The 25,790-nt window shown below is 44.2% G+C and overlaps 2 protein-coding genes across 5 annotated transcripts in view; one reads left to right on the plus strand and one right to left on the minus strand.

The window, feature by feature from the left end:
• Positions 1-3,400, minus strand: part of OSBPL11 (oxysterol binding protein like 11) — a 43,810-nt gene extending 40,410 nt beyond the window's left edge. The window contains exon 1 of the mRNA XM_081188541.1: positions 2,497-3,400. Within this exon, the coding sequence (XP_081044667.1) occupies positions 2,497-2,693 (197 nt within the window). The 5' untranslated portion in view covers positions 2,694-3,400. The remainder of the gene's footprint in view (positions 1-2,496) is intronic.
• The window catches only part of LOC308584133 (glycerol-3-phosphate dehydrogenase 1-like protein), a 33,112-nt gene extending 7,874 nt beyond the window's left edge, over positions 1-25,238 (plus strand). Inside the window, exons 3-11 of one of the 4 annotated variants that reach the window (XM_081188876.1) lie at positions 8,487-8,562; positions 9,856-10,068; positions 17,834-18,011; positions 19,143-19,283; positions 20,420-20,558; positions 21,191-21,303; positions 22,477-22,710; positions 24,295-24,401; positions 25,058-25,238. In XM_081188876.1, the coding sequence (XP_081045002.1) occupies positions 10,028-10,068; positions 17,834-18,011; positions 19,143-19,283; positions 20,420-20,558; positions 21,191-21,303; positions 22,477-22,710; positions 24,295-24,401; positions 25,058-25,154 (1,050 nt within the window). In that variant the 5' untranslated portion in view covers positions 8,487-8,562; positions 9,856-10,027 and the 3' untranslated portion in view covers positions 25,155-25,238. Of the gene's footprint in view, positions 1-8,486; positions 8,563-9,855; positions 10,069-12,480; positions 12,697-17,833; positions 18,012-19,142; positions 19,284-20,419; positions 20,559-21,190; positions 21,304-22,476; positions 22,711-24,294; positions 24,402-25,057 lie in introns of those variants that run through there. The other 3 variants (XM_081188875.1, XM_081188878.1, XM_081188877.1) reach the window with 3 other exon arrangements.
• The last annotated feature ends 552 nt before the right edge of the window (positions 25,239-25,790 follow it).

A 25,790-nucleotide genomic window follows, 5' to 3' on the forward strand; every position in this document is an offset into this window, starting at 1 on the left:
AACATTGCTTGCTATGTGATCTATCTGCAGGCTTATTTCCTATTTTGTAACTACTATTTCCTCATGCATTGTATCCTTCTGGGATGTTCCAAGTCAAAACTGGACAGTGAAAGAAAATTTCTGACTACCATTATTTGTCCGAAAAAGGCAAACGTTATCTTCAAAGCTGGTATAAAAGTTACCTTCAAAGAAAGCTGATTTCCAAAACATTATAAACTAGCAGAACTGGAGCAACCTGGACTCCCAGATGAGGCTCATGATAATGAAAAGTTGTAGCTTACAGATAGGACCAAGCCTGAATCCAAGAGTAGACTCTTTAAGTAGGCTGATTTTACATAGTTCATGATTTACAATGAACTTGGGAGATTTCTCCTGCTTTGTTTCCTCCCTCTGTAAGTGTGGGAGCAACAAAACACAATCCATGGCTTAGTATTATGTCTAAAGTGGGAGATCATAGTTTGGTTTGCTCAAACTTACTAGAACTGCTCAGTCTTAGGTTCATGTATCTACCATTTTTACTCTTCTTCTCCAATACAACCATGAGAAGTTGGGAAGCAGTGCTTCTATTTTAAACTAGTTGCAGTTTGTAATTTTGTCCAAACTGTGGTTAGTTTAAACCAGCGCTCCAGATTTTGTTGCACTCAAATCAGCTCTGACTACTGGTCATGGCTGGGGTTGATGGGAGTGGGAGTCTAACATCTGAAGTTACAAAAGTTAGCCCCCCTGGTTTGAAGTGCAGTTTGTCAAAACAAGTCAAGATCAAGTTGTGGTTTCTGATCCTGACTTGTTGGAACAAACCATAGTTAAAACTGCAGTCCCTGCTTTGGATGAAACACAGCTGGTTTAAAATGAAAGTGGATGCTTCCAATTTCCTCCTTACAGCTTCATGTTCAATTGAGGGAAGGGGAGAAGGAAGCAGGTTTGTGTACGGAATTCTAAACTATATTCTGTCTGAACCAGGTGAATGCCAAGAACTAAGGCATTGGTTTCATTTTGTCATGTATGAAGTCATTTACCATGCTCAAAGAAAATTCTAATAGCTTCAAGGAGTAACGTGCTAGCAACTTAGGAGGAGAAAGTGTAATGTAACATTAGAAGTGAAAATTTGAAGTGACATGCTGTAGGGGAATGGAAGTTGGTGCTTAGCAATGTCCTGACATTCAAAAAAGCAACATTCCCTAAACATACTTTCTCACAATTGCTTTAAAAAAGAAACACGATGACAATGTATTTAAGGAGCATCAAAGTAGATACATTTAGTGAATTCATTGGGGTTTATTTTCTAGTACGAATGGATATGATTATGGGAAACTGCCTTATACCAAGTCTATTGAGCTCAGCATTGTTGACTAGACCAGATATTAACTGACTGTAAATATTAAAAAATCAACTGAATGTGAAATAATGAAATGCCTGTATGGGGATGATGTGTATTCATTTTTGTTTCCTTACATCAAGGAACAGGTCATATAGCAATATCTAGAAAGAAACAAAATAGCTATTTTGCACAAATCTGTGTCATTTCACACACTGGGAGAAATTCAATGTTACGCTTTCCTTTTCTGATTGTTCCATCAGTGGAAGCATTTCTACATTTATCTACTATATGTTTTGGAAAGTTGCTTGCATTTGGACACCTCTTAAGATATCATAACCAAATTTTGCATAACCATTTCTGATATCAAGGAGCAGGTTTTTGTCTATGTTTGGATATAACTGATGCCATTTTGAATCAGAATGGGAGACTCAATCTTTCAAAACTGCACTGATTTTAATTACTGATTTCAAAATTGTACTGATTTTGGGGGGCTTCTTAGAATTCCCAAGCAACACTGGGTACAAAGCTGCTATTTTTAGGTATGCAGGTGACTCTCAACTAACTCTGGGGTTGTGTACCGGGACTAGCGCCTAAAATCAAAATCATATATAGTCAACCACACTGGCAGTTGCACCCACCATTGAACCCAAAGTTTTTAATCTCAGATGCCTGCCCCCTTTCCATTAATTTTTTTTTAATCGGCAAATGAGTGAAGCTGAATGCACACTAGTTAAAAGCATGTAATTTGTGAGTTACCTGTATACCCAAATATGTAAGCAGCTCTTGCCAAGGGACAATTTATACATTTGTCAAAGCACTAAATGCTTTAAAGTACAACCCAAAGGAGCGCAATGGTAAACAGGCAGAAGAACGCAGTTCCACCACATGTGTCCACTGAGTATTCCCACATATTTAGAAACGTACATTCCGGCCCATCACATTTTACTGTGTTATCATTCCAAAGCCCTCCAGAATACAAAATAAAACACTTGCAACTTTAGAGTTAGGCCTCTGTGGTGAAAAGTTCAGTTGCACCAGAAACTTTACCAGATGCACATGGGATGGTTTTAGGTGTATGCTTCTCATTTCTCAATACTACCCCCTCCCCCCTAAAGAACCACCACTCACTTAGGATACCAACAAATCAGTGCCCATTAGGCGTCAGCAGAGATACTCACCTATACTGCCAGCTTTTGGTAGTGCTTCCTCCTCTGCTACTGCTGATCCCACCGCTGCTGATGCCACTACTGCTGCTGCTCTTGCTTGTGCAGTTCTGGGCTGGGATCAAAATCTCCAGCTTGCCTTCGCTTTCGGACACTTTCATCGCTGTCGGTGGCGCTGCCGGAGCCGTAGACACAGGCTCCCCACTTTGCATGGTGGGGCCTGTCAGGCCCCTGCCCACCCAAGGGTGGGAGAGTGCAACAAGCCAAGTCAACAAGGGCTGGAGGAAAACTTTTTTTCTCAAGGCTGTCAAGTACCCTTAGAAAAAAACGAGAGGTCACTCCGGAGTGGAACTTTTGTGAATGGGGCCAAATGTGGGCCAGAGATGGAGCAAGTCTGTGGAAATAAGCTCGAATGGCAGCTTTGAAGGGGGGAAAGGGAGAATATGGAGGGGGAAAGAGCCAGGTCTGGGAAAAGGCCAGGGATCCAACAGAAGAGTTTCCTGAACACCCAGAGAATGAATCGGGAGCAGGGCAGCCAGCTGCGTTGGCAACGTGGAGGGGGGGGGGTCCAGGCACTCGCCCCCAAGGCGTGTGTAAACCGGGGGAGCAGCTCCGCGCACCTCAGTATCCCATGGGAGGGCAGAAGTGGGGTGGTGGGGAGGCAGCGGGAAATTCCTCAATTGTTCAGCGAGGCGGGATGCTGGCGCCGAAAGGAGGGCGGCCGCCTGGGGTTTGTACCTCCTTCCGCCAGAGGCTGCCTGCCTGCCTGGGGCTGGTCTCTCACCATGAACCGCAAACGCCCCTTCTGCAGCCCCCTCCCACACTCGGCCAGGCTCCGTCTTCCAGGGCTAGCAGCGGTGGCGGCGGCGACTCGCAGCCCACACGAACCGAGGGCAGCAGCAGCAGTGGCAGAGCCGCTCCCACCCCTTCCGGGTCAGGCTTAGCCGCTCCCCGCCGCCTTCGTCCCTGTTTCTCCGCCCCGTGAAGGCCGAGGGCGGGCGTGAGCGCTGGCGGCGCCATCTTTGTTAAGGGAAACGGGGGAGGGATGCCCTGACAGGAAGGAGGAGTTGGCAATAATAACAATAATTAATAAATAATAACGAACAATGATAATAATACCTGCCTAAAACACCAGAAGGCAAACATAAAGGGCCTTGAAATCAAACACTGTTTGTTTGTTTTTTGTGCTATTATTTCTGTGGAAGAAACCGAACTTGGAGCGAGGGTGTGACTCAGCTGCACGCCAACGCGCCCTCTGCGCCCACTTCTGAGTGAATGGAGATCTATTTTCACACAGCCTCTTATATTTTCGTTCTCGTCTGCTCCGCATTGTTCACGACGTTCTTTGCAGCCCCAGCAGCTCCAGTCTGTTGCAGCAAAATAAAAAAAAGGGCTTGTGACCACTTTTTAGCCCGAACCAGACCAAACCCGTTGAAATTAATGGGCATGGCTAACTTAAGTTCATTCATTTAAACAAGCGTGCTCTAGCTTAGCTGGCTGCAACCCAATGGATCTTGTGGCATCTAAAAAGGCTAGCCAATTGTGACTTAGAAGACTTTTTGGACCAGAACATGCTTGATTGAAGCTAAACTTATATTTTAAAAAGCCAAATTATTCTGTTCTTTTCAGCTAAAGATAAAGTCAATTTAAATATGAAAGATAAGTGTAGAAGAGCCTATTGATATTTTCTGGGCCCATAGAGTTGGTGGAAGTTGTCTAAGCCATCTGGAAGGTACCACCAGTGTCTACACTCTTGTTGTTGTTTAGTCGTTTAGTCGTGTCCAACTCTTCGTGACCCCATGGACCAGAGCACGCCAGGCACTCCTGTCTTCCATTGCCTCCCGCAGTTTGGTCAAACTCATGCTGGTAGCTTTGAGAACACTGTCCAACCATCTCGTCCTCTGTTGTCCCCTTCTCCTTGTGCCCTCAATCTTTCCCAACACCAGGGTCTTTTCCAGGGAGTCTTCTCTTCTCATGAGGTGGCCAAAGTATTGGAGCCTCAGCTTCAGGATCTGTCCTTCCAGTGTGCATTCAGGGCTGATTTCCTTAAGAATGGAGAGGTTTGATCTTCTTGCAGAACATGGGACTCTCAAGAGTCTCCTCCAGCACCATAATTCAAAAGCATCACTTATTCGGCAATCAGCCTTCTTTATGGTCCAGCTCTCACTTCCATACATCACTACTGGGGAAACCATAGCTTTAACTATACGGACCTTTGTCTACACTCTTATATTGCCCTAAAAGTTCAACCATTCCTATATGCTACTCAATAAGACAAAGCCATGGATCTTGCTGGCTTGGGATGGTACCTATGCTGCAAAAACACAGTGGACAGTCACAGATGGAGAAGTATTCATCATTCATCCCTGTGTGACACTGCATGGCTTTTCATTACGCACAATGCTTGCTATCCTTGATGAAATAGGTTGTTCCCTATGAAATCTAAACCAACTGAGACTGCAATACTAAACATACTCCCTAGAGAGTAGGCCTGTTTATAGACATGGAGCTTACTTCCTAGTAAAATGCACACCGTTGTGCTGTTAGTCTCTGTGATGTCCTAGTACAGGAGTGGGGAACCTGTAGGCATTCAGGCATTATTGCATTTCAGTTTCCTATCAGCCCCAGTCCGGGTTGTCAATAATAAGGGATTCTGGGAGCTGAATGCATCTGTATCCAACACCTGGAAGGTCACAGGTTCCCTACCCAGCATCTAGTGATTTTCCTCCTATAAAAATATGCATACTTTTAGCTTGCAATACACTAGAAATAAAGGCTCTTTCACAAGGCAGCAATTGAAGAGTCCTGGCTGGATACCGATAGTTTCCATTGTGAGCATGACAGCTGCTTTCCATATGATGGTTGTTAACATTATTTGCCTTTCAGGTTTAAAAGATATATTTCAAATATTATATATGTGCAATATAAAATATTGCTGTATATAATATAATATAATATAATATAATATAATATAATATAATATACAGTATACTAGATTGGCTAACAGATTCTAATAGAAAAGGCATTAGAAAACCTTGAACTTTTAATATAAAAAGTGAAATAACTATCTGTAATTATATGTTCACGTAAGGGCTTCTTGATTACAAAAATTATTTCTTTGCATATGCATAGTATGTGTCTTCCCTAACAGGCTACTTTCAAATCTTCCAGCAATAGATGCAGTCTGTTCTTTAATAGTTCCCCAGCATTAATATTTAGGCAAACACAATAAAATAAAATGAATCAAGTCTTACACCTGAAACACACTAAAACCAAAAGAGAATCATAGATTTATCTTATTTAGCTGCTGTTTCCCTCTAGTGACCAAACTAAATACTACATGTGAAAGAAGAGAAGCCAGTACAATGTCAAACACCTGTTTTTTAATGGTGATGATGAAAGGTCTTTCTTATCTTAAGTTTTACCAAACCATGATACACAAAATTCACATAATTCTCACATTAAGAGATAGGTGAACCATCACACCTCTACCATATGATGTGACAGGTTACATGTTTCAAGCGAAGGATGTGGCTGGGTTACAAAGTATTTATTTACATGACACTTGATACTAGTTTGTTAACATTGTTTATGCCCTGAAATGCTGCAGCCAAAGGGCTTGTTCAGCGGTTGGGAGACCCATTAAAGGGTTTTCATTAGTGCTCCTGCCTTCTATTCACACAGGAAACATAAAAAGAGGGTTATCTCTTTCCAGCACAGCTGGGCACTCTTGAACTTTGGCAGAGAATTAAATTTTTAATATCTTCTACCACACACAAGATGAATAAGGTCAGGCCATCTTGGATGACATGTGATGCCAGGTTCAGTCAACTTTGCCCTATCATCAGTCAGGGAGTGCATTCAGTTGCATGCACCCCCTCCCCTTATTATTCATTCACAACACTTTATAATCCAGGGAAACATAAACATACATGGAAAATACGGACCTTAGCTGAATGTTTAGTGGCCACAAATATTCAGCTCCCTCCATGGCTCCTGGTGTTCTACAGTACATAGTAATATCTACTAGATGGATTCTGATTTTCTTGATCACTGGAAAACCAAGCGTATATGCTGGTCCTGATTATGTACAGTTCATACCTGCAATCTTTCTCTTTAAAATGTATGTTAGTAATTTGTATCAGGTAATCAATTCAGGTTTATTCTGAATGGGTTTGCTGAAGCTTTAAACAAACAGTAGACAGCTGGGTGCCTCAAACAAACCACATGTAGCTTTGAAAGTGTAGGTAGCAAACTGAACACACCCACAAAAGTCAATAGCTCACATGCCTAATGTGAACAAAAGCAACCTGTTTGTGCTTCAAGGAGCCTAAAATATGTTCCCCTGACAACCATCAAGCTATCTGAGGGGTGAAATCACATATTTATTAATGCAGCTCAAGCATGCATGACTTTTGCCTCAAAGGGATAGGGGAAGGGAATGGCCCAGTTTCGGCTAGAGGCATGCTATCAGAAGGAGCAGAATAAATGACTCATTATACCGGGGTTGGGGTGCTAACTATCTGTTCAGAACAAAGCCAATTTAAAGTACCTGAGGATATAGCATAGGAACACAGAAAGTTGCCCTAAGTAAAACCATCAGTCTGCCTATTTCAGTCTTGTCCATGCTGGCTGGCTCTCCAGAGTGCCACACAGCAGTCTCTCTCAGGGCACCTACCTGGGGGCACCAAAGACTGAACCTGGGACTCTTTGTATACAAAACATGTGCTCAGTCACTGAGCTTCAGCCCTTCCCCAAACTCTGACCCATATATCATCATTTCTCTTCTGTTCTTTGTTGCTGACCAGACTGCATCCCTGTTCTCCCTTTCCTACAGCTTCCCTCAATCCTGCTTCCCTGGTTTCTACTGCTAAAAGAGTTTGAAGGATTTGCATTATTAATGTTATCATGCTGTTTCTGGATTAGTGGATCTCTGGGTATTTATCAGAAATACTTGAGATTGAGGGAAAACTTGGAGAGGAATTGGGATCAGTTCCACTGAACTTAAATCTGTGCAACCAGTGACCCACTTCAGACCTTTATGAGGCTGGCCTTCATGTGGTGACAAGGAAGCTATGCGCTTCTGGCATGGCCATGTTCAATGTAGCATTTGCTCCTGTAAAAGAACAGTAAGGATATTCCCATCTGCAGCATCACACCTTGGGTCCTGCTTGTCAGCATATATAGAAAGTACTTCTATATCCATTGTTGCTTGAGGTCACCTTTATACTTTGAGTAGGGTTAGCTTAGCAAGCATGTATGTACAACCAGTTAGAGAGGCTACAAGAGAAAGAAAGAAAGAAAGAAAGAAAGAAAGAAAGAAAGAAAGAAAGAAAGAATCTTGTTTCATCAACCACATCATTTTCTTCAGCTTTGATACTTCAATTCCCTCTTGGTCTATTTGTATCTTAACACAATTATATTAATAGCAGCATCAAATGTGCTGAGTTAATTTTGCTTTCTCAGTCATGGGACTTTACTTCCTAAAAGCTACATTACCATTACTTCTGCTGGGGTTTTTTGTGCATCAGTTCCTATGGCAACATGGCAATCTCTGCATCTGCACATGCCACCCACTCTCGCTTAAATTGTGTTTCCCTTGGCTTAATTGTGGTCCTGATACTCCAGTTTTATGGATTAGCTCATGACTGCGGGGGAAGAGCAATCTTTGCCTGGCAAAAAGGGCAAAGCTGTGTTTCCCTGGAGCTAGGGATCTGTGAAGCAGGACTGGTAGTTCTGGATCAGGGCTGGGCTGGGGTCTAGATCTGATAAAACAACATACATTGCTCACCTACCTACTCCAAACTAGGATTCTTTATGCCGCATGAAACACTATTGGCCTTGTAAATCCTAGAAGCCTGGCTTGAGTTAATATATGGCTTGTGTGTGCACCATATATTTAAAGCACATTTAAAGCACATATTCAATGGTGCTTGCTCATAGGTGAATAGGATCAGTTTTCTGCTTCTCCAGTGTGACCTATTCTTTCTGTTTTGTAATAATAGACCCTGAACTAACAGACCCAGAGATTACTTTATGGCATCTATACTCCAGCCTTAGTCAAGAAGGCTCTCAGAGCAGGTACAGGCATTGTGCACTCTATATATCATCACCACTCATTAGCACCACACCCACTCATTCTTCATTAATCAATTATTTAAAGTTCAGTAGCCATAAAACAGATGTTTGTTTTGTGGTCCAGATAGTGATTAGGGAATATGCTAATATTGAAGATATTGGTCTTAAAATTTATATTTCCTTTAATCATAAGATCTGACAGTTTTCTCAGAATGTTTAAGTTGAATTCAAATTTAAAAACCTATTAATTCATATTTAATACATGTGGGTCCTTCCACATATTGTTTGCTCAGAAATCGTACAAGAACACAGTCCAAAGAAGAAAAATGTTCTGCATTAGCTGGTGCCTATTAGGAGTGGTAATGCAGAAACAGCACTGGATTTAGGCTAGTGTGAGCGGTCCCCCCCCCACAGGCCCTGAGCCGAGGGGGTGCAAAATTGAGAAGACCCATTTGGGGATGCCAAATTTTGGTCTTGCACAGAGTGCCATATTATAAAAGATTAGCAAAGCCTGCCCCTGGGCTGAAAGGAGCCAACACACTCTAGTTTTGTCCTTTTCCCTGTTGAATGCCATGAAGGCAACACTGAGGAAGCTATTAGCCTGTGCCAGAACCTGGACTGGTTATAAGAAAGAAGAAGAAGAAGAAGAGGAGGAGTTTGGATTTGATATCCCGCCTTTCACTCCCCTTCAGGAGTCTCAAAGCGGCTAACATTCTCCTTTCCCCTCCTCCCCCACAACAAACACTCTGTGAGGTGAGTGGGGCTGAGAGACTTCAAAGAAGTGTGACTGGCCCAAGGTCACCCAGCAGCTGCATGTGGAGGAGCGGAGACGCGAACCCGGTTTCCCAGATTACGAGACTACCGCTCTTAACCACTACACCACACCACACGGGGGGCGTGTCTGGCAGAAGCTGTGGAAGCTGGTCCATTAGGGCAAATGGGGCACCAAGCTCAGCCTGCCCCACAGCAGCTGCCAGCCTTTTTTCTTCCAATCAACCAGTCCTGGGGGTGACACTGGCTGTCAATTTCCTCCTCCTTAGTCTCAGTGTTATCCTTGTTGAGCTCACCAGGGAGGAGGATAGGTTGGCTTCTGCCTGACCTTGGCTCTGGCTCCCCCTACCGTTGGCCTCCCTGCCTTCTGCCCAACGAGCACCAGCCACCACTGGGCGGCCTGAGGTTGGTGGGGCCGGGCTCGTTTGCCCCAATGGCTCACCCAGCAGGAAGAGAGCTACTTCTCCCTTCCATCGCCGGCCCGCTGAGCTCCCTGACCCCCGATCTTCTCTGACTGGTCTTTAGGGGCTGACCTCCTTCCACCGCGGGCTGGATCCCGGCAGACAAGGCGGCGCATGCAGGCCGGGGTGTGTCAAGCGTCTTTCCCAGCCTCCGGGATACTTAAAGCGGACGAGCGCCGAACTTGACGCCGCCGGGCGCGAAGGGACCCAGAGACGACTTGGGGAGCCCAGCCACCATGTCTGCGCTCAAAGTCTGCATTATCGGTTCCGGGAACTGGTGAGTACGACTCGGACGGAGCCGAGGGGGAATCGCAGGGGGGCAAAGGACGACCCACCCAGCCACCCACCCACGAGCTGGGTGCATGTGCCCTTTCAACAAAAGCCGCGGGTGGCCGACGGGCTATCCAGAGAGTGGGCGAAGGAGCGCGGAGGGAGACAGCCATCCCTCTCCGGACCTTTCCTCTCTCGCTCTACCTTCATATCCAGGTCCATATCTGTCCTAACTTGGACACCTGCGCAAAAATGCCAGGTCCTCCCGCCCCCGCTTCACCTTAGACAATTTAATCGCCTTTGGATTGCCCCGATCGTTCCCCACGAGAGTCCAGAGGAAACCAGCAGGCGAGGTTGCTTAGGCTGCAATCCTATCCCGTTTACCTGGGAGTAAGCCCCACTGAATCCAATAGGGCTTCCTGCTGAGCAGACATGCTAGTGCTGAGGGCGCATCTGTCATGTTCTATGCGGCTGCATTTGCTCCCCTGAAATGTCAGTGCCTTATAAAAACAGGAATGAGGAGCCTCGGGCGCTCCCATGGTTGTTGGACGGTCCATCAGTCCCAGGCTGCAGGACCGATGTTCAGGGCTGCTGGGAACTGTAGTTCCGCAGCAGCGGGAGGCTATCGGTTGGCCGCCTCTGCTATAAATTATTAAGGGACAAGCGCAGAGCAGCTCTGTAATCTGTCTGTAGACAGTCGGACAGACTAGAAATCCCTGACCGACACAGACTTGTACCAGTTTACTCGGGAAAAATGCCCCCCAGGCTTCCCTAAGACATGTTTTGGACTACAGCCTTCCAGAGCTTTGCGAGAGGGAATCGTTTGCTTGTTTTGCAGCGTTTCCACCTCCAGTCTGAACCATGCTTCATGTGTTTCTATAGCACCTGCGGATCAGACTAGAACATTGGCCTCAAAGGGAATATATCCAGTGACAGGCTGAGTTCCCCTGGGAGAAAAAGTGCTAGGGGAAACGGGCATGAAAGTGTCGTACATTTTATACCCCCCCCCCTTTGAAATCAGTTTGGGATTAATTCCCCAAATTTGTTTTAGACGTGGTATTATTCCTGTGCTTTCATAATATCAGCCCTACATTGAAAGCCAGCATGGGTACTATTTCATAATGTGTACTTGCAGAGCAAGATGGTGGTTGTGCATCAGAAAGGGAAAGTTTTGTTTATTCTTCTCAAGCATTTTCTTTCCATAGTAGCTTCCTGTAGGTCTAAGTGAAAGTCATTAGGAGCAACCAGCACAGTTAATAGGAACAAACTGAAAAATTTACTAACACTGACCAAGAAGGACACTCTGGATTTTTAAAATTTATTTCCTAGACCAGCAGAGAAACCTGCATTTTTTTGTAGTCATGTCTTCGCAGTGTGGAATAATTTGATACCATCTATGAAATGGAATGTTAGTTTATTTGCAGGAGTTACTAGTCTCTCAAGAGAGAGAAATGTTGCACACACCCTGACCGACAGGCCGAGACTTAATTATAGTCATACCTATTTCTCCCTGTCTTCCCTACCCTTGTCCTTTTCATGTACGTTCTCAGATTACTATGCTCAGATTTACATAAAGATTTATGCTTACCTTTCCATTCTTTCAAAGAACAGGGCATTCAGAGACAGGTCTTTGATATCTTAACATCCAGTTTGGGCACTCTCCTAAAAATCCACACCAATGAAAGGGGCTTTGTTCTTATTCCACAATAACAACACTAAATAAATAAATAGAACCTGCAGCTACACAAATTTCATTATGGCTATACACGTCGGTGACCTTTTCTGGTGAGCTATACAACTCCTTGACCTTAGAGATGCATACTCCATAATGTAAACCCTGGGCAAGTTTCAGAATTTATGTTAAGCAGGGTGGAGGTTGAGCTTGAAAATAACAGGGAGGATTTGTGTGTTTTATTCTTAACTTTTCTCTCTTCGTGGCATACTCGAATGATGTCTCAATTGGTAGTTTGGTGCAAATTCACCATTGTTTGTATGAAGAAAGAAAAGACTGATCATGTGAGATGGGACACAACAGCCAAGGGCAGCAAAAGATTCCTGTCCGGATAGTTAGGTAGAGATTATACCTCTTTCAGGAGTGAAAAGGGAGTGGGTGGAGACGAAAGGGAGCAAAGCAGTGACAGATCACACAGAGTGTAGCATGGATGAACTGCACCAACTCCACATTTAGGGTACAAATGGATGGATACTTTCACAGGAAAAGCTGACACCTTAAATCTGCACCTTAAGTCCACCTACGAAGGCAAGCCCTGCACAAAGGTAGGCAGGTTCCTTAAGCCTCAGCCCACAATGCACCAGAAATGTACCATGACAGATAAAATATGGATGTTCTGCTCCTTGTGCTTTGCCTGCTCCTTGCAATTTTTCCACTACCAGTTGCATAGCTACTGTTCCTTTGTTGGATTGGAAGCTCTAGCTGCATGGAAATTGACAGTAGCAGATCCTACACTTCAGGGGTGACACCTAGAAGCACTGGAGATATGGAAAATGATGGTGGCTGTTACAACTGCTTTGTTGCTGGGCCAAGGGTGTACTGGGTAGCTGGAGCTGTGCTGTGCTCATGAAACTCCACCCATGTAGCCTCTCTGGTGCCCAGAGTATCTCCACTAGTCCCTTGGTATGCTTTGAAATGCTGAAGGTAGCACTGGGGTGGGGGCACCAGAGGGTCATTGTTAGGTTTGATGGAGTCCTGGGCAAGGTGACCCCTGGCAAGCTCCCTCAAACATGGCACCAATCCTGGTAAAGGCCTCTTATTTGCACCCAAACACAAAATGAGCCACAATGAAAGCTGCCCCCGGACACAACAGCATAGCATGGGTAGCTTAAAATACCAACTTTTTGGTGATATCCTGGCTACAGAGGAACTACCTTCAGAAAAGATGTCTGGCTCCCCTACAATAAATAAGAATTGTGCCTTTCATGTACGCATGCAGAATGGTTGTGTCTAACAGAGGTTAGGCGTTTGGTCTTGCAACCCACCCCACATCCCACCAGCGCCCCAAAATGCTGATGCAGCTCTCATGTGATAGGCTACAAGTCAGAGTCCTTCAGAGGTGGGGGAAAATTTTGAGCTCTTTTGTTTGTGAGTTGAGTCAGAAACACTAACCTCCAAGCTTATCTGTAACATTTGCAGTCAGGGTTGCATTCCTTTAAGCTACCAAAATAGATGTGAAAGTTCAATGGTCAGCAATACTGTACTATCAAAAACATCTAAACAACCCCTTGCATACTAAACATCGGCTTCTCAGTTGTTGTTTTTGGAGATTTCATAGTCAGACCTTGAAATCTTTATTTTCCATAATGGTTTCTGATTTGCTGCTGGTTTGGTTTTATTGTTATCATTAGCTGTTTATTTATTAGCTGTTAAATTGACAAACAAAATCAACATTTTGGAAATGTGGTCATCAAACTGATGTCAGGCATGACATATGCGAACCTGATTCTCGGACAGCTCAATACCACACCTTCCTGTTTCAGATTAGTTGGCCTGAACTCTTGAACAACCAATGTTCTTTTTCAATACCCACAATCACAAATGTGGACTTGAATCCCCCACCTTATGCAAATGTTTACTTTTCTTTCATCAGTGTGACTAACAAACCCATGTGCAAAAGTTTTGCTTGAAGAGTCTTAAGGAGTAGTTTGTCTGCTCATCTCTGGTGACCTGTGGGTTAGGAGCTCTTCTAGATTGTTATATATAACTTGTGAACCTGAATTCAATAGTCCAGATTTAATAGGCATCACAAGCTATCTTGTAGAGTCATTAGGAGAATATAAATAGATTAGATTAGATATTTATTACGGCCATAGGCCCATACAGATAAAAACAAGACATAAATAACAGCTTGTGCACGTGGGAAAAAACAGCCGCTAAAACATCACTATAACAATAAAATACTGTAAGATGGAATGACATACTGCGCCTTAATTAGCTTGTAGTGCTCCTTGGCAGCGCTTTTGGGTAAGGACAGCGACCAGAAACCTAGCCACTTTCAGGGTCGTATGGATATCCTTATCCTGCAGGATTTGGGCAAGGTGGAATTTTGGTGGGGTACCCTCTAGCTTCTGTACGATTGATCCCAACAAATTTGCCCGTGGCACATTGAACAAGGGGCAAGTGAACATAATGTGCTGAAGCGACTCCGGCGTCTCCCTATCACATTCGCACATGGCGGAGGCTTGTCCCTTTGAGAATCTATGTCTCAGGACATTGGAGGGAAAAACGTTAAACCTCGCTTTGGTGAAGGCCAGCCTATGGGCAACAGACGAAAGGGAGGAGAGGTATGATGGAACGCAGTAAGTTAAAGTGATACCAATGTTCTGGGGCGAACGAACACCTCCCCCCAGCGTATAGTTTCGCTGTAAATTGATGTCGTCCAGTCTTTGGCGGATCAGTCTTTGAGCAGTGATTTGATCTAGATTAAGGGAATCTAAGGGAGAGATTCCGTAACTCAGGAGTTTGGCATGAATTCTACTAGTCCAAAGGCTGAAGAATTCATCTCGCCATAAGCATTGGACAAGGTAATGGTCTGGTAATCTGTGCCACAATGATAACCAATAATTGAAGACTTGCTTCCACAGGCAAGTTTCTAAGGATGCGATCTTCAATTCTAATCGCATGGCTGCGTTGCTTACGCACAGGGGGAGCATTAGGAGCCGACGTAGGAATTGGTTTTGCAGAGTCTCAAGAGGAGTAAGATCTGTCATCACGGCCCAGAGCGGGGCAGCATAAGCAAGCACGGGAACCACTTTTGCCTTGAACACCTTTAGGGCCGAGGGAACATGCAAAGCTCCATCCGAAAAGAAAAATCGGAGGAGCGCATATGACAGAGTTTTGGCCTTGTTAAGTAGGTGTTGAATTTGTGCTTTCCACCCCAAATTGTATTGAAAAATAACTCCTAGGTATTGAAATTTTAGGACTTGCTCTATTTTTGCTCCACCAAGCTTCCATTCGTATAATCTCCGACTTCTGGCGAAATTCAGAATCTTAGATTTAGCATGGTTGATGGTTAATTGGTTGAGTTGACAATACGTGGCAAAGATCTTCAGAGCTCTGGTTAGTCCAACACGTGTATAAGATAGAATTACTGCGTCGTCCGCGTATAGAAGGAGTGGACAGCGGTAATCCGCTAGTCTAGGCGCGTGTGTACTTGGAGATGAGTTGACTAGGGGTGCTCGCATGTCGCTGATGAATAGGTTGAATAGGCAGGGAGCCAATATACATCCTTGGCGCACTCCCTTGTTTATTGGTATCGAATTTGTGAGGTCGCCCGCAGGAGTAAGTCTCACTCTGGCAAGGGTACCTTCATGGAGCTGGCTTATAAGCCATAAGAGTCTTCTATCGATGCCCTGTTTCGCAAGTTTCTCCCAAAGAATATTTCTAGGAACGCTGTCAAAGGCTGCCTTTAGATCTAAGAAGGCAGCACAAAGGTAGCCGCGGGGGGGGGGGGGCGAGTACTTCCGTGCCAGATGGTAAAGGACTATTGCATGATCGGTTGTAGAACGTTTAATTCTGAACCCTGCTTGTTCGGCCTTTTGGCTAAGATCAAGTGTAGTATCTGTTCTTATCAGTTTAATATAAATATAATAAAGAAACGTACAAGCTGTCAGAAGCTTTTTGCCTTCTGATGAGGGCAGCTGCTAGGACATGGCTCAGTGAGGCAGAGAGATCCAATGCTGATATAGCAGCCTTCTCTTAGCCGAGATGACCTTTGGCTTCGATATGCTTGACACAGACATATGCAAAAAGGTATTGCCAGCATTTTAAAGATTTATTTAAGTTCCAACTTCAGAGAGGTGAGTTTTATGTGTGAAGTCTGTGGTAGCTCAACACACTCAGGCCACCTGAAAACCCAGCTTTATTTGTACTACTAATTTGAAAGAAAGAAAAAAAGCTTTTCAACTGGTCTCTCGGCTGTAGCTCTATGTGGCTTACATTTCTGTGAAGCAGCTAGAGATACAATTTTGCTGACAGAGTTTTGGGACTTCCAGGTTCTGTTTTACTTTCACTTGTTCAGTCACAACACAAGATATAGCTCTCCTGAGGAAGCTGTGTTTGCTTGAATGACCTTGAATACCATTAATCTAGCTTAGAAAAACACAGTGTAACTTCACTGGATCTGCAATGGTGACACTCTGATGTTGCCCCAAGGAAGCCATTGAGGGAACAGCAGTGGCGGCAATTCTCACAGAGGGTGCTCCAGCGACGGGAGCCTCCCAGGCTGGCACACCATGGCAGGCGGCATTTGCATCCCTGGTGGGCGAATTTTCGCGATTGGCACGATCGTCATCATGAAAATCTGCCCGACGATCGTGAAAATCCGCCCGCCGATCGCGTAATACCGCCAGCTGGGGATGCGAGCGTCACCCGCCGAGCGGAGCAAACACCACCTGCCAGGGGGTGCCAGGCTGATCACAGGGCGTATTTGTGTGATCAGTGGGCGTATTTTCACGACAGTGATCATGCCAATCACAAAAATCCACCAACTGGGGGTGCAAGCGCTGCCACGCCAATCTGCCCGAGGGAGTTTGTCACCCCCCTAGGCATGACACCTGGGGCAAACTGCACATCTCCCCGCAACACCTTGGGGGGACAGAAGTCCTGGTCTCCTTTCTATTTGCATGGAACAAGGAGAAAAGCACTAGGAATTATTGTTATAGAGATTAGGCAAGATGGTTTGATAATTCAAGTAAGGTTTGTGTACCGACATTTCTCCCCATTTTTATTTTCATTATTTGTTAAGCTTAATATTGCCCTTCATCTGTAGATCTCGTGGTGGTTCACAACAATTTGCAATATAAAAAACACAAAATACAGACTAAAAATAAGAACAATAACAAGCCAGAAATCCCACATCACATTTAAAAGGGCACTGGATATCAATCAGCCTGAGGCCTGGTTGAAGAGGAACGCTTTCACCTGGCGCCTAAAGGTATATAATGAAGGTGCCAGGTGAACCTCCCTGGGGAGAGTATGCCACAAAGAGGGAACTGTTGCAGAAAAGGCCCATTCTCATGTTGCCACCCTCCGGACCTTTCATGGAGGAGGCACATGAAGAAAGGGCCTCAGATTATGACCTCAGGGCTGAGATAGGCTCATATGGAGAGAGGTGGTCCTTGGGGGTATTGTGGTCCTAAGCCATAAGGTTTAATTGGTCAAAACCTGGGCCTGAAAACCTGATTGGCAGCCAGTTGGGCCAGGATCAGTGTAATGCTCAGACCTTCTTGCCCCGAATTCTACACTAGGTGGAGAAGCAGTTCTAGACTAACTGTGCACACAACTCTTTAAAGGGGAAACCATACTTCCTCCTCAGTTAAAATCTTTAAGGTCTAAATATGACGTAGGAATCTAAACTGCCAATTTTCTTTGCTAAAAAACCCCCACATGGAATTTTGATGTGGGATGTTGGTTTTGGCATCCGTCTGTCTCGAAAGACAATGGAGGGCACCCTCAGGGATGAAGTCAAACTGCTATGTTAGCAGCACCAAAGTGACCATCCAAAGTGCAGAAGCAGTGCATATGTACAGTACATATGTTGTATACATTGGCAGCCATTTGTGAAATTTACTATAGGAGGTAAAGCTTTATAAAGTTCGCTAAATCCAAATTACTATGCAAATTTTGCTTGTGTCCAAATTCTTGAGATATAGTGCTTGTGCAACCGTATGCTTCTGGTGAGTGGGGATGCAATTAACCATGCCTTTAATTATTTGCCTTCTTTTCCTCTCCCTCCCCCGCTTTTCTTTTTTTAAAGGGGAAGTGCCATTGCAAAAATCATAGGCAAAAATACCCAGAAATCCCTCAAATTTCACCCTACTGTAAATATGTGGGTATTTGAAGAGCAAATTGATGGGCGAAAACTCACAGAAATAATTAACCAAGACCATGAGAATGTGAAGTATCTCCCAGGGCATAAGCTACCTCCTAATGTGGTAAGTTCAATGTAACTCCTTAACTGTAGTTTCAGGTTTTAAAGGTAGTGTAGTTGGGCCATAATGGAATGCAATTCAAAGTAACAAAGGCTGCTTCCATGCTGGGAATTTAGTGTACAATAGCTGCATTTTGGGTCGCTCACTTTTTATGAGGCTCGTGCTTAACATTGTGAGCTAAACACCCTACTCCCATGCTTCTCCTTTTTGGCTTTCTTCCACCCCCACCCCATTCCTCAAGCTTAGAAAAATCTGCCCTTTCTTTAAAAAAAACATAGCAGAACAGCTGTGCAGCTTTCCCAGGAGCAGACTGAGAAGGGAATTGTACTCACAATATATCAGAAGGATAATGCAATTGATTAAAGAGCAGCATAGGTACACACAGACATTGATATGAGTTGTGCATTATCTAAACTGGAGAAGAAATCCTGGCACAGCCGTCAGAACAATGCAAGAACCTTGTGAGTTTTGCAATTGGTTAGGCTTAGATACATTATTTGTCTCCAGACCTACTTGGTATTCCAGAATACTCTGAGGAGCTGCAGACCATTGTGCCCAAATTGTAGAATGTGCACAACAAAGACAGGACACGAGGTTGATTCCCCCCCCTCCAAGTGGCTGCCAAGCTTGAGGCTATAATCCCATACACACTTACTTGAAAGCAAGCCTCACGCCACTGGACTTATTTCTGAGCAAACATTGATAGAATTAGGTTGCTAAGAGAACTGAGCTAAGGCACTTCAAGAAGTTTTTCAGATGCAAAGCTTAAATCTATGTTTACTTAAATATCTCTATAATATAAGTGTAAAAGAGTGGTTTCTCTCTCTCCAAATATTCATTTGCAGTTGAACATTGTGTTTTCATGTGAGTTAGTAGATTAATGTTATTTTGTACAGACCTCAATTCAAGACAGCTGGCTATATTAAGACTACTGCAGGAAATACTTGTGTTGCATATATGGATTTGCCTTCCTGCATGCGCAATCCCAGGAAATACACATTGCATGCTCAAAATGTGTATATATGTGAATGTCATCTCAATCCACTCTTGCTGCTATGGGAAACGCTGCTAGATAGCTGCCCTTGTTTGTTTTTCAATAATAGAATGTTTAAACTTTCTTCTTTTTTGTCTCAGGTTGCTGTAGCAGACCCAGCAGAAACAGTAAATGGTGCAGACATTATAATATTTGTTATACCTCATCAGTTCATTCCTAAAATCTGTCAGCAGCTAACTGGCCATGTAAAACAAGGAGCCATTGGAATTTCGCTAATCAAGGTAATTTGTGAACCTTTCCCAAGGGGTAGGACTGGTTAGGGAGAAAATGGAACAGTGAAATTTCCAGGGTCATGACTGCATATAGGGCGCAGCAGGGGCGCCAACCTGAATAAAATATTGTGGGGGCCCAGGTAAGCCCTGCCCCACATAATCAATAACATGTGTCAGGAATGTTGCTCACCCGAGCGCAGGGGAAGAGTCAGACTCAGAAATTGAGCTAAGTGAGAGACCGACTGCAGATGAGAGCTAGCTGACAGAGTCGAGAAGAGGTAGTTCAACCACCCTTCCAGAAGAAGACACTGTTAGCTCTCAAGAAGCGGGAGAGTTAGGAGGCAGCCAAAGTGTTATTAGGCAATCAGCAGATAAGCAGAGGACTGAGAGTGTGTCAAGTGGAAGTGGGGAGGGGGAAGGCCAGCCTCTCAGTCCCCGTTATAGGAGACTGGATAAGGTCAGAGGACAACAGAAGGGAAAGAGGGGAAGGGCGGGAATTTGGCATCCTCCCTGCTGTGAAAGGGGCGGAGGTTCAGACTGACCAACTATTGTCAATGTGAGCAGGTGAGAAGCCGTGCTCTAGATGTGTGTGGGGGGGGGGGGTTGTAAATAAATGTAACATAAAACTGCTGGAGTCTCATTACTTCTTATCTGGGCTTGCTTGCTTGCCTGAGATCATTACAACATGACACGGTGCACACACTATTTGAATGGGAATGCCCGTCAATTTTTTTTTGGGGGGAGCCCCCTCAAATATTTTATTGGGAAGGCTGAAGCCCCCATTGTCCCTAGGAGTCGGTTATGGACACCCCGAGATGCAGAACAGAAGGCAAAAGTGCCATATTTGGAATGGACTAGTCGTTTCCCCACAATATATTATTATATTTTCTAAAGCTTATGTTATTATATAAAAAGTTGGCTATGTAACACACATCAAACAATTTTAAGAGAAATGCACTGTGTGGGTCATAACTAAGATATATATTAACCCGACAACGTGCTATCTGTTCCCATTATCTTTTGTTGTAAACAACTCCTGCACGGGCTCAATTTCATAGAGTACAACAGGATCAGATCTATGTTTCATCTACTGAAGTGCAAAGAAGGCTAGTCTTACTTTTGTTCACTGCCTTCCTGTTAAACAGGGCATAGACGAAGGCCCTAAAGGACTGAAACTCATATCGGACATCATTCGAGAGAAGCTGGGCATAGAAGTCAGTGTACTCATGGGAGCCAACATCGCAAACGAAGTGGCAGATGAAAAGTTCTGTGAAACCACCATTGGTAATTCTGTGTTCAAGACTAATGACTAAACCAGGGATCAGTTCAGTCCACTTACTCAGAATATAGATCCAGAATGTTTCCCCTGCTCCACTTTGTGGTGATCTGGAAGATATATCTGTGGATCTATAGCTGCTGTGATGAGACTTCCCCCCACCCCACCCCCCAAAAAAACCCTTGCCAACTTTTTTGTTTGTTGTTGCAGTGTTCTGCACAACCCTGTAAGAATGAAAGGTAGCAGCTGGTCAAAGGTCACCCAATGAGATTCATGGATGAGTGGGAATTTGAATTTGCGTCTCCCTAGTCCAACACTCTTATCCTCTACATCTCACTGACACTCACAGCTGACCTAGGTGGTTTTTATTATTATTGCCCATCCTTTTGCAAATGGGAATGTTTGTAGCATTTGAATACAGGCATTCTTGTGTTTTCGATAACACAGCACTGAAAGCGTATTTACAAATCATTACTGAGCATCTCTCCCTATAGAAAGCTTACTGGGTTTGGGTATATCTAATAGTGAGTCACAAGCATAGCTGAGATTTGAAGAGATGCTTCCATTTAAGTCCAAGTCATATGATATGCTGTTACTTGGCCATCACCTCAATCCTAATTTACTATGCTTCTTTCCATAGGTTGCAAAAATCCTGAAAGTGGGAAGATCTATAAAGAGTTGTTGCAAACCCCAAATTTCAGAATTACTGTGGTAGATGACTGTGACACCGTGGAGCTCTGTGGAGCTTTAAAAGTGAGTAATTCCAAATCAAATATTGTGAGGCCAATTAAAGTTTTGGCAATCTGTGTGGCCAGCTAAGCTTTCAAAAAAAAAAATTCATATATTTTCTCATTCATTTCTTCTTGGCTTTACAAATCTGTAAAATGGGAGAACTGCACTTACATCCCAGCTGCTATACTGATTAAAAATGGCCTTGATATAGGTTGGACAATGGCTGGTTGTTAAATCGCTGCCGCCAGTTAGGAAGCAAATATATGTGACATCAGAAAAAAGTAATCCTTTGGACATACTATTCTCCAGTAAGTTTTATTGGCTTTGATGTAGGCAGCAGGAAAATATGTCCAATGACTTCTTTTTTAAAACGAGATCCATTAGTTTTATGTTGGGCACTTTTTAGATGACTTTCTAGGCAACGTCTGCACTGGAGTTTGTAGGACATATGATAAAGTACTTTTTAGAGATTTTTTGAAGGTGGGACAACATACACATACTTTTGTCCACTATGAGTTGTGAAATACTTCTTTTCAGGTTTCTGATAGAGGAAGAAAAACCAGCGTCCACACAACACCATAGACATTACTCTATAGTACATCCAAAGTTGTTTTCATCTAGGTCAGACTATTTGTAGATCAGCTCTGTCCTGTCAACTGCTGTCATTAGCAAAGGCCATTTAATTTCACCCTCTACCTGATGCTTTTAATTTGAGATGCAAGGGAATTTGGGATCTTCCGCCTAAAAATCATGTGCTACAGAGCTATGATCCCTCCCTCATATCACTATCTCACTTAAAAACATTCAGTACAAGGATACACCTCATTAGCTGCTTTGATCCTATGGAAATGTCTCACCAGCTGCTTTGATCCTGTGGAGAAAAACAAGAAGTGTGGCTTGTCACTACCAAGACATATTTAGCAGCATATTCTTCAACTGCAGCAGCACTTCTTATTGTGACCAGACTTGCAGACACCACTTGCTGAATATATCTGAATAGACCACTGAACTGCATGCAGTTTTGCTCTTGGGGGCATTTAGGAGAAACTCAATAGAGAAATGCAGCTGTAGGAATGCATTTGTGAATGGCACCTTTTGCTAAGCATTCATGCTTTCTGAAGTCATTAAACGCGATGCCTTTGTCTCATGTGATTTGTTCTTCTCTTTTTCTCCCCCTGTCCTAACTGGATTTAGAATATCGTTGCAGTAGGGGCTGGTTTTTGTGATGGGTTGAACCAAGGTGACAATACCAAGGCAGCTGTGATTCGTCTGGGCCTAATGGAAATGATTGCCTTTGCTAAGCTCTTTTGCAAAGGCCCTGTAGTAATAAATACATTTCTGGAAAGTTGTGGTGTTGCTGATCTGATTACCACATGCTACGGGGGACGCAACAGGAAGGTGGCTGAAGCTTTTGCACGTGGTGGAAAAGTAAGTGTTTCCCCCCAAGATTAATTGCTCTAATGGGGGGCAGGGGGCATATCTACCGTATTTTTCGTCCCATAGGATGCTCCGTCCCATAGGACGCACCTAGTTTTTTTGGGGGGAAATAAAGGGAAAAAAATTCCCTTTATTTACCCCCCAAAAGCAGGTCGGGGAAACCGAACCAGGTCGAGGAACAGCGGGATGGCGGCGCTGCGCCTCCCTACTGTCCCCCGAGCTTGTGGGGCTGGCCGATGTTTGCCCGGCACGAGGGGCGCTCTGCTTCAAGGCGCCCCACTCGCTGGGCGGCAGGCTGCTACCCGCAGCGTGGGGAGCCATGTGGGGAACTCCTGCAGGGCTCCGCATGCTGCGGATGTCTGCCCAGGGCGCTCTGCTTCAGGGCGCCCCGACCTCCTGCAGGGCTGCCCAGGCTGCGGATGTGTTCCCGAAGCGCCTGGCGCTCTGCTTTCAGGGCGCCTGGTGCTCCGGGAAGCAGGCTGCTATCCGCAGCCTAGACATCCCTGCGGGACCTCCCGCAGGGCTGCCTAGGCTGCGGATGTGTTCCTGAAGCGCAGGGCGCTCTGCTTTCAGCGCGCCCGGTGCTCCGGGAAGCAGGCTGCGGATGTCTGCCCAGGGCGCTCTGCTTCAGGGCGCCCCGACCTCCTGCAGGGCTGCCCAGGCTGCGGATGTGTTCCCGAAGCGCCTGGCGCTCTGCTTTCAGGGCGCCTGGTGCTCCGGGAAGCAGGCTGCTATCCGCAGCCTAGACAGCTCTGCAGGAACTCCCGCAGGGCTGCCTAGGCTGCGGATGTCTTCCTGAAGCCTGGAGAGCGAGAGGGGTCCGTGCGCACCGACCCCTCTCGTTCTCCAAGCTTCAGCGAAAGCCTGCATTCGCCCCATAGGACGCACCCAGATTTCCCCTTCATTTTTCACGTCCTATAGGGTGAAAAATACGGTAATTAGTATATTGCAGCATGCGTTTGTTTGTGGATGAGACCAGTGGTAGTGACCAAGGCCCCTTGCTAATAACTGACATTGTGTGATGTTAACCTTTCTAAATTGGGCATAATGTGGAGAAAGTAGATAGAAAGCAGCTCTTCTCTCTCCTCCTTTCATAATGTGACCAGGCACCATCCAGTAAAAAAGAATGGTGGGAGATTCAGAACAAAGAAAGGGACATAGTTATTCACACCATGTAACTGTGGTATCCGTTCTCAGAAAATGATGTGATGGTCTTCAACTTAGATGGCTTTAAAAGATTAGACAAATTAGTGGTGGGTATCTGCCACTACTCATCATGATAGCTGTGTGGGCTTTCTAGTGTCACACAGAATTTAGCTGAAAATAATACCAAATGAGAGATGCTTGTCCTAATTTAAAAACACATATGTTTTTAGTATGTATAAGTAAATCTCGGGTATTGCTTAGATTGGAGTCTGCACAAAATTATTATTTCCATTCTTTGCAAAAGTGAACAAAGGGAGTTCCGGCTTTAGCACTTTCACATTTACTACTTAGCTTTAAATGGAGTTTAGTGATGCAGTTTCCTTTAAACCAAATACAAATGATTTAACACTCTTTAAAAATAATTTCCAGACAATTGAACAGCTAGAAAAAGAAATGTTGAATGGGCAAAAGCTACAAGGGCCTCAAACATCTGCTGAAGTCTACAAAATCCTGAAACAGAAGAAAATGGTTGACAAGTATGTAGCTTGACTTTCTATTAAATATCCTGTCTGAGAAGTCAGAGTATTCTCTGCACTTTGCTGGCTCCTTTGGCCATGGAAAAACTCTTGGGTGTCTCTGCTGTGAGCCATCACTAGGGTTGGGGATTAGTTTGTATTTAAAGGTGAATTTACATAATTCATGCTTTCTGAGAAGGTATGGGAACCAAAACACACTCATCATTCAAAATTCACACTTCTCTGAATTTTGCTTGTAGTTCTATGGCCAAGCAATGTTTACAAAACACATATATTAGGATAAAGTGCACATCTAAGAGAAAATAACATGCAATGCATTATAGAAAATTGATCTGTAAATAATATGTATAATGAGAAATCAGCTTTAAAATGCCAGTGAATTTTCATGAGTCTTTTCTTTTTTAAAAAATTGCAAATTGACGTGGAAATGTTGAGAACTGGACTTGAGACAGATAAATTTATATTCTCCCATTCATACTTGCTACAGTGCTTTAAATTAATATATATCGATAGTATTCTGCCCTGTATCTTATGATAAAGTTTACATCATGCATCAGTCGTGTACTGAAAAGCCAGCTAAAATGACCTTGCTGGTAAAAATTTGAATTGGTTGTATTTTGCATGAAAATTTACTTTAGCAATTGCATTTCTCCCAGGTTTCCATTATTTGTGAACGTCTACCTGATCTGCTATGAAGGGAAGTCTATCAAAGAGTTCATCACTTGTTTGCAGAGTCATCCGGAACACTTGTAAGATAGTGTTGTGACTTGCCAGTTAAGTATCTCTGCACGAGGATTCTGTCAGTTTGACCATGCTGAATAAAAGCAAGCAAAACGATATCATCTGTACTTCGTGTTCATTGTCACAGGCTATACAGAAAAACAGCGTAACCATTTCCACAGAAAGTGAAGTCAGCTAGATACTACATCTCAGTATAAACTTCAGAAGCCAGGGAAGTGGAGGATATTAAATAGGGCTCAGAAGCTGAAAATGAGGGTGTAATCTCAAAGTCACTCATGAGAATTCAGACATGGAACAGAAGAGTGTGTTCTTGTTCAGGTGTGCTTGTTGAGCCTTTCGTTAAAGACCTCCAGTGAAAGATTTAAGAACCTCCTGAGGCAGTGTCTTTAATTTCTGAAGCTTTCTTTCCCCTGAGTGATACATGTTTCAACTTGGATCTACTGAAGCCAAAAAAGCCTGTCTCGGTAGTGGAAATCAACTTGTGAAATTGAATGGAGTAGAACTTGGCAGGGAGGTCACTGTCAAGTCAAAACACTCCAGGTATCGTAGGACGTTTTGCCACAGTCTCCTCCTCCCTCCTTGGTGCCTCCCTTCAATGGCTCCACATCTTGTCCCATGCTTTCCTGCCCACTGCCTGCCTTGTTCTTT

This window comes from Podarcis bocagei (genome assembly GCF_964188305.1).
Source record: "Podarcis bocagei genome assembly, chromosome: 1".
NCBI lineage: Eukaryota > Metazoa > Chordata > Lepidosauria > Squamata > Lacertidae > Podarcis > Podarcis bocagei.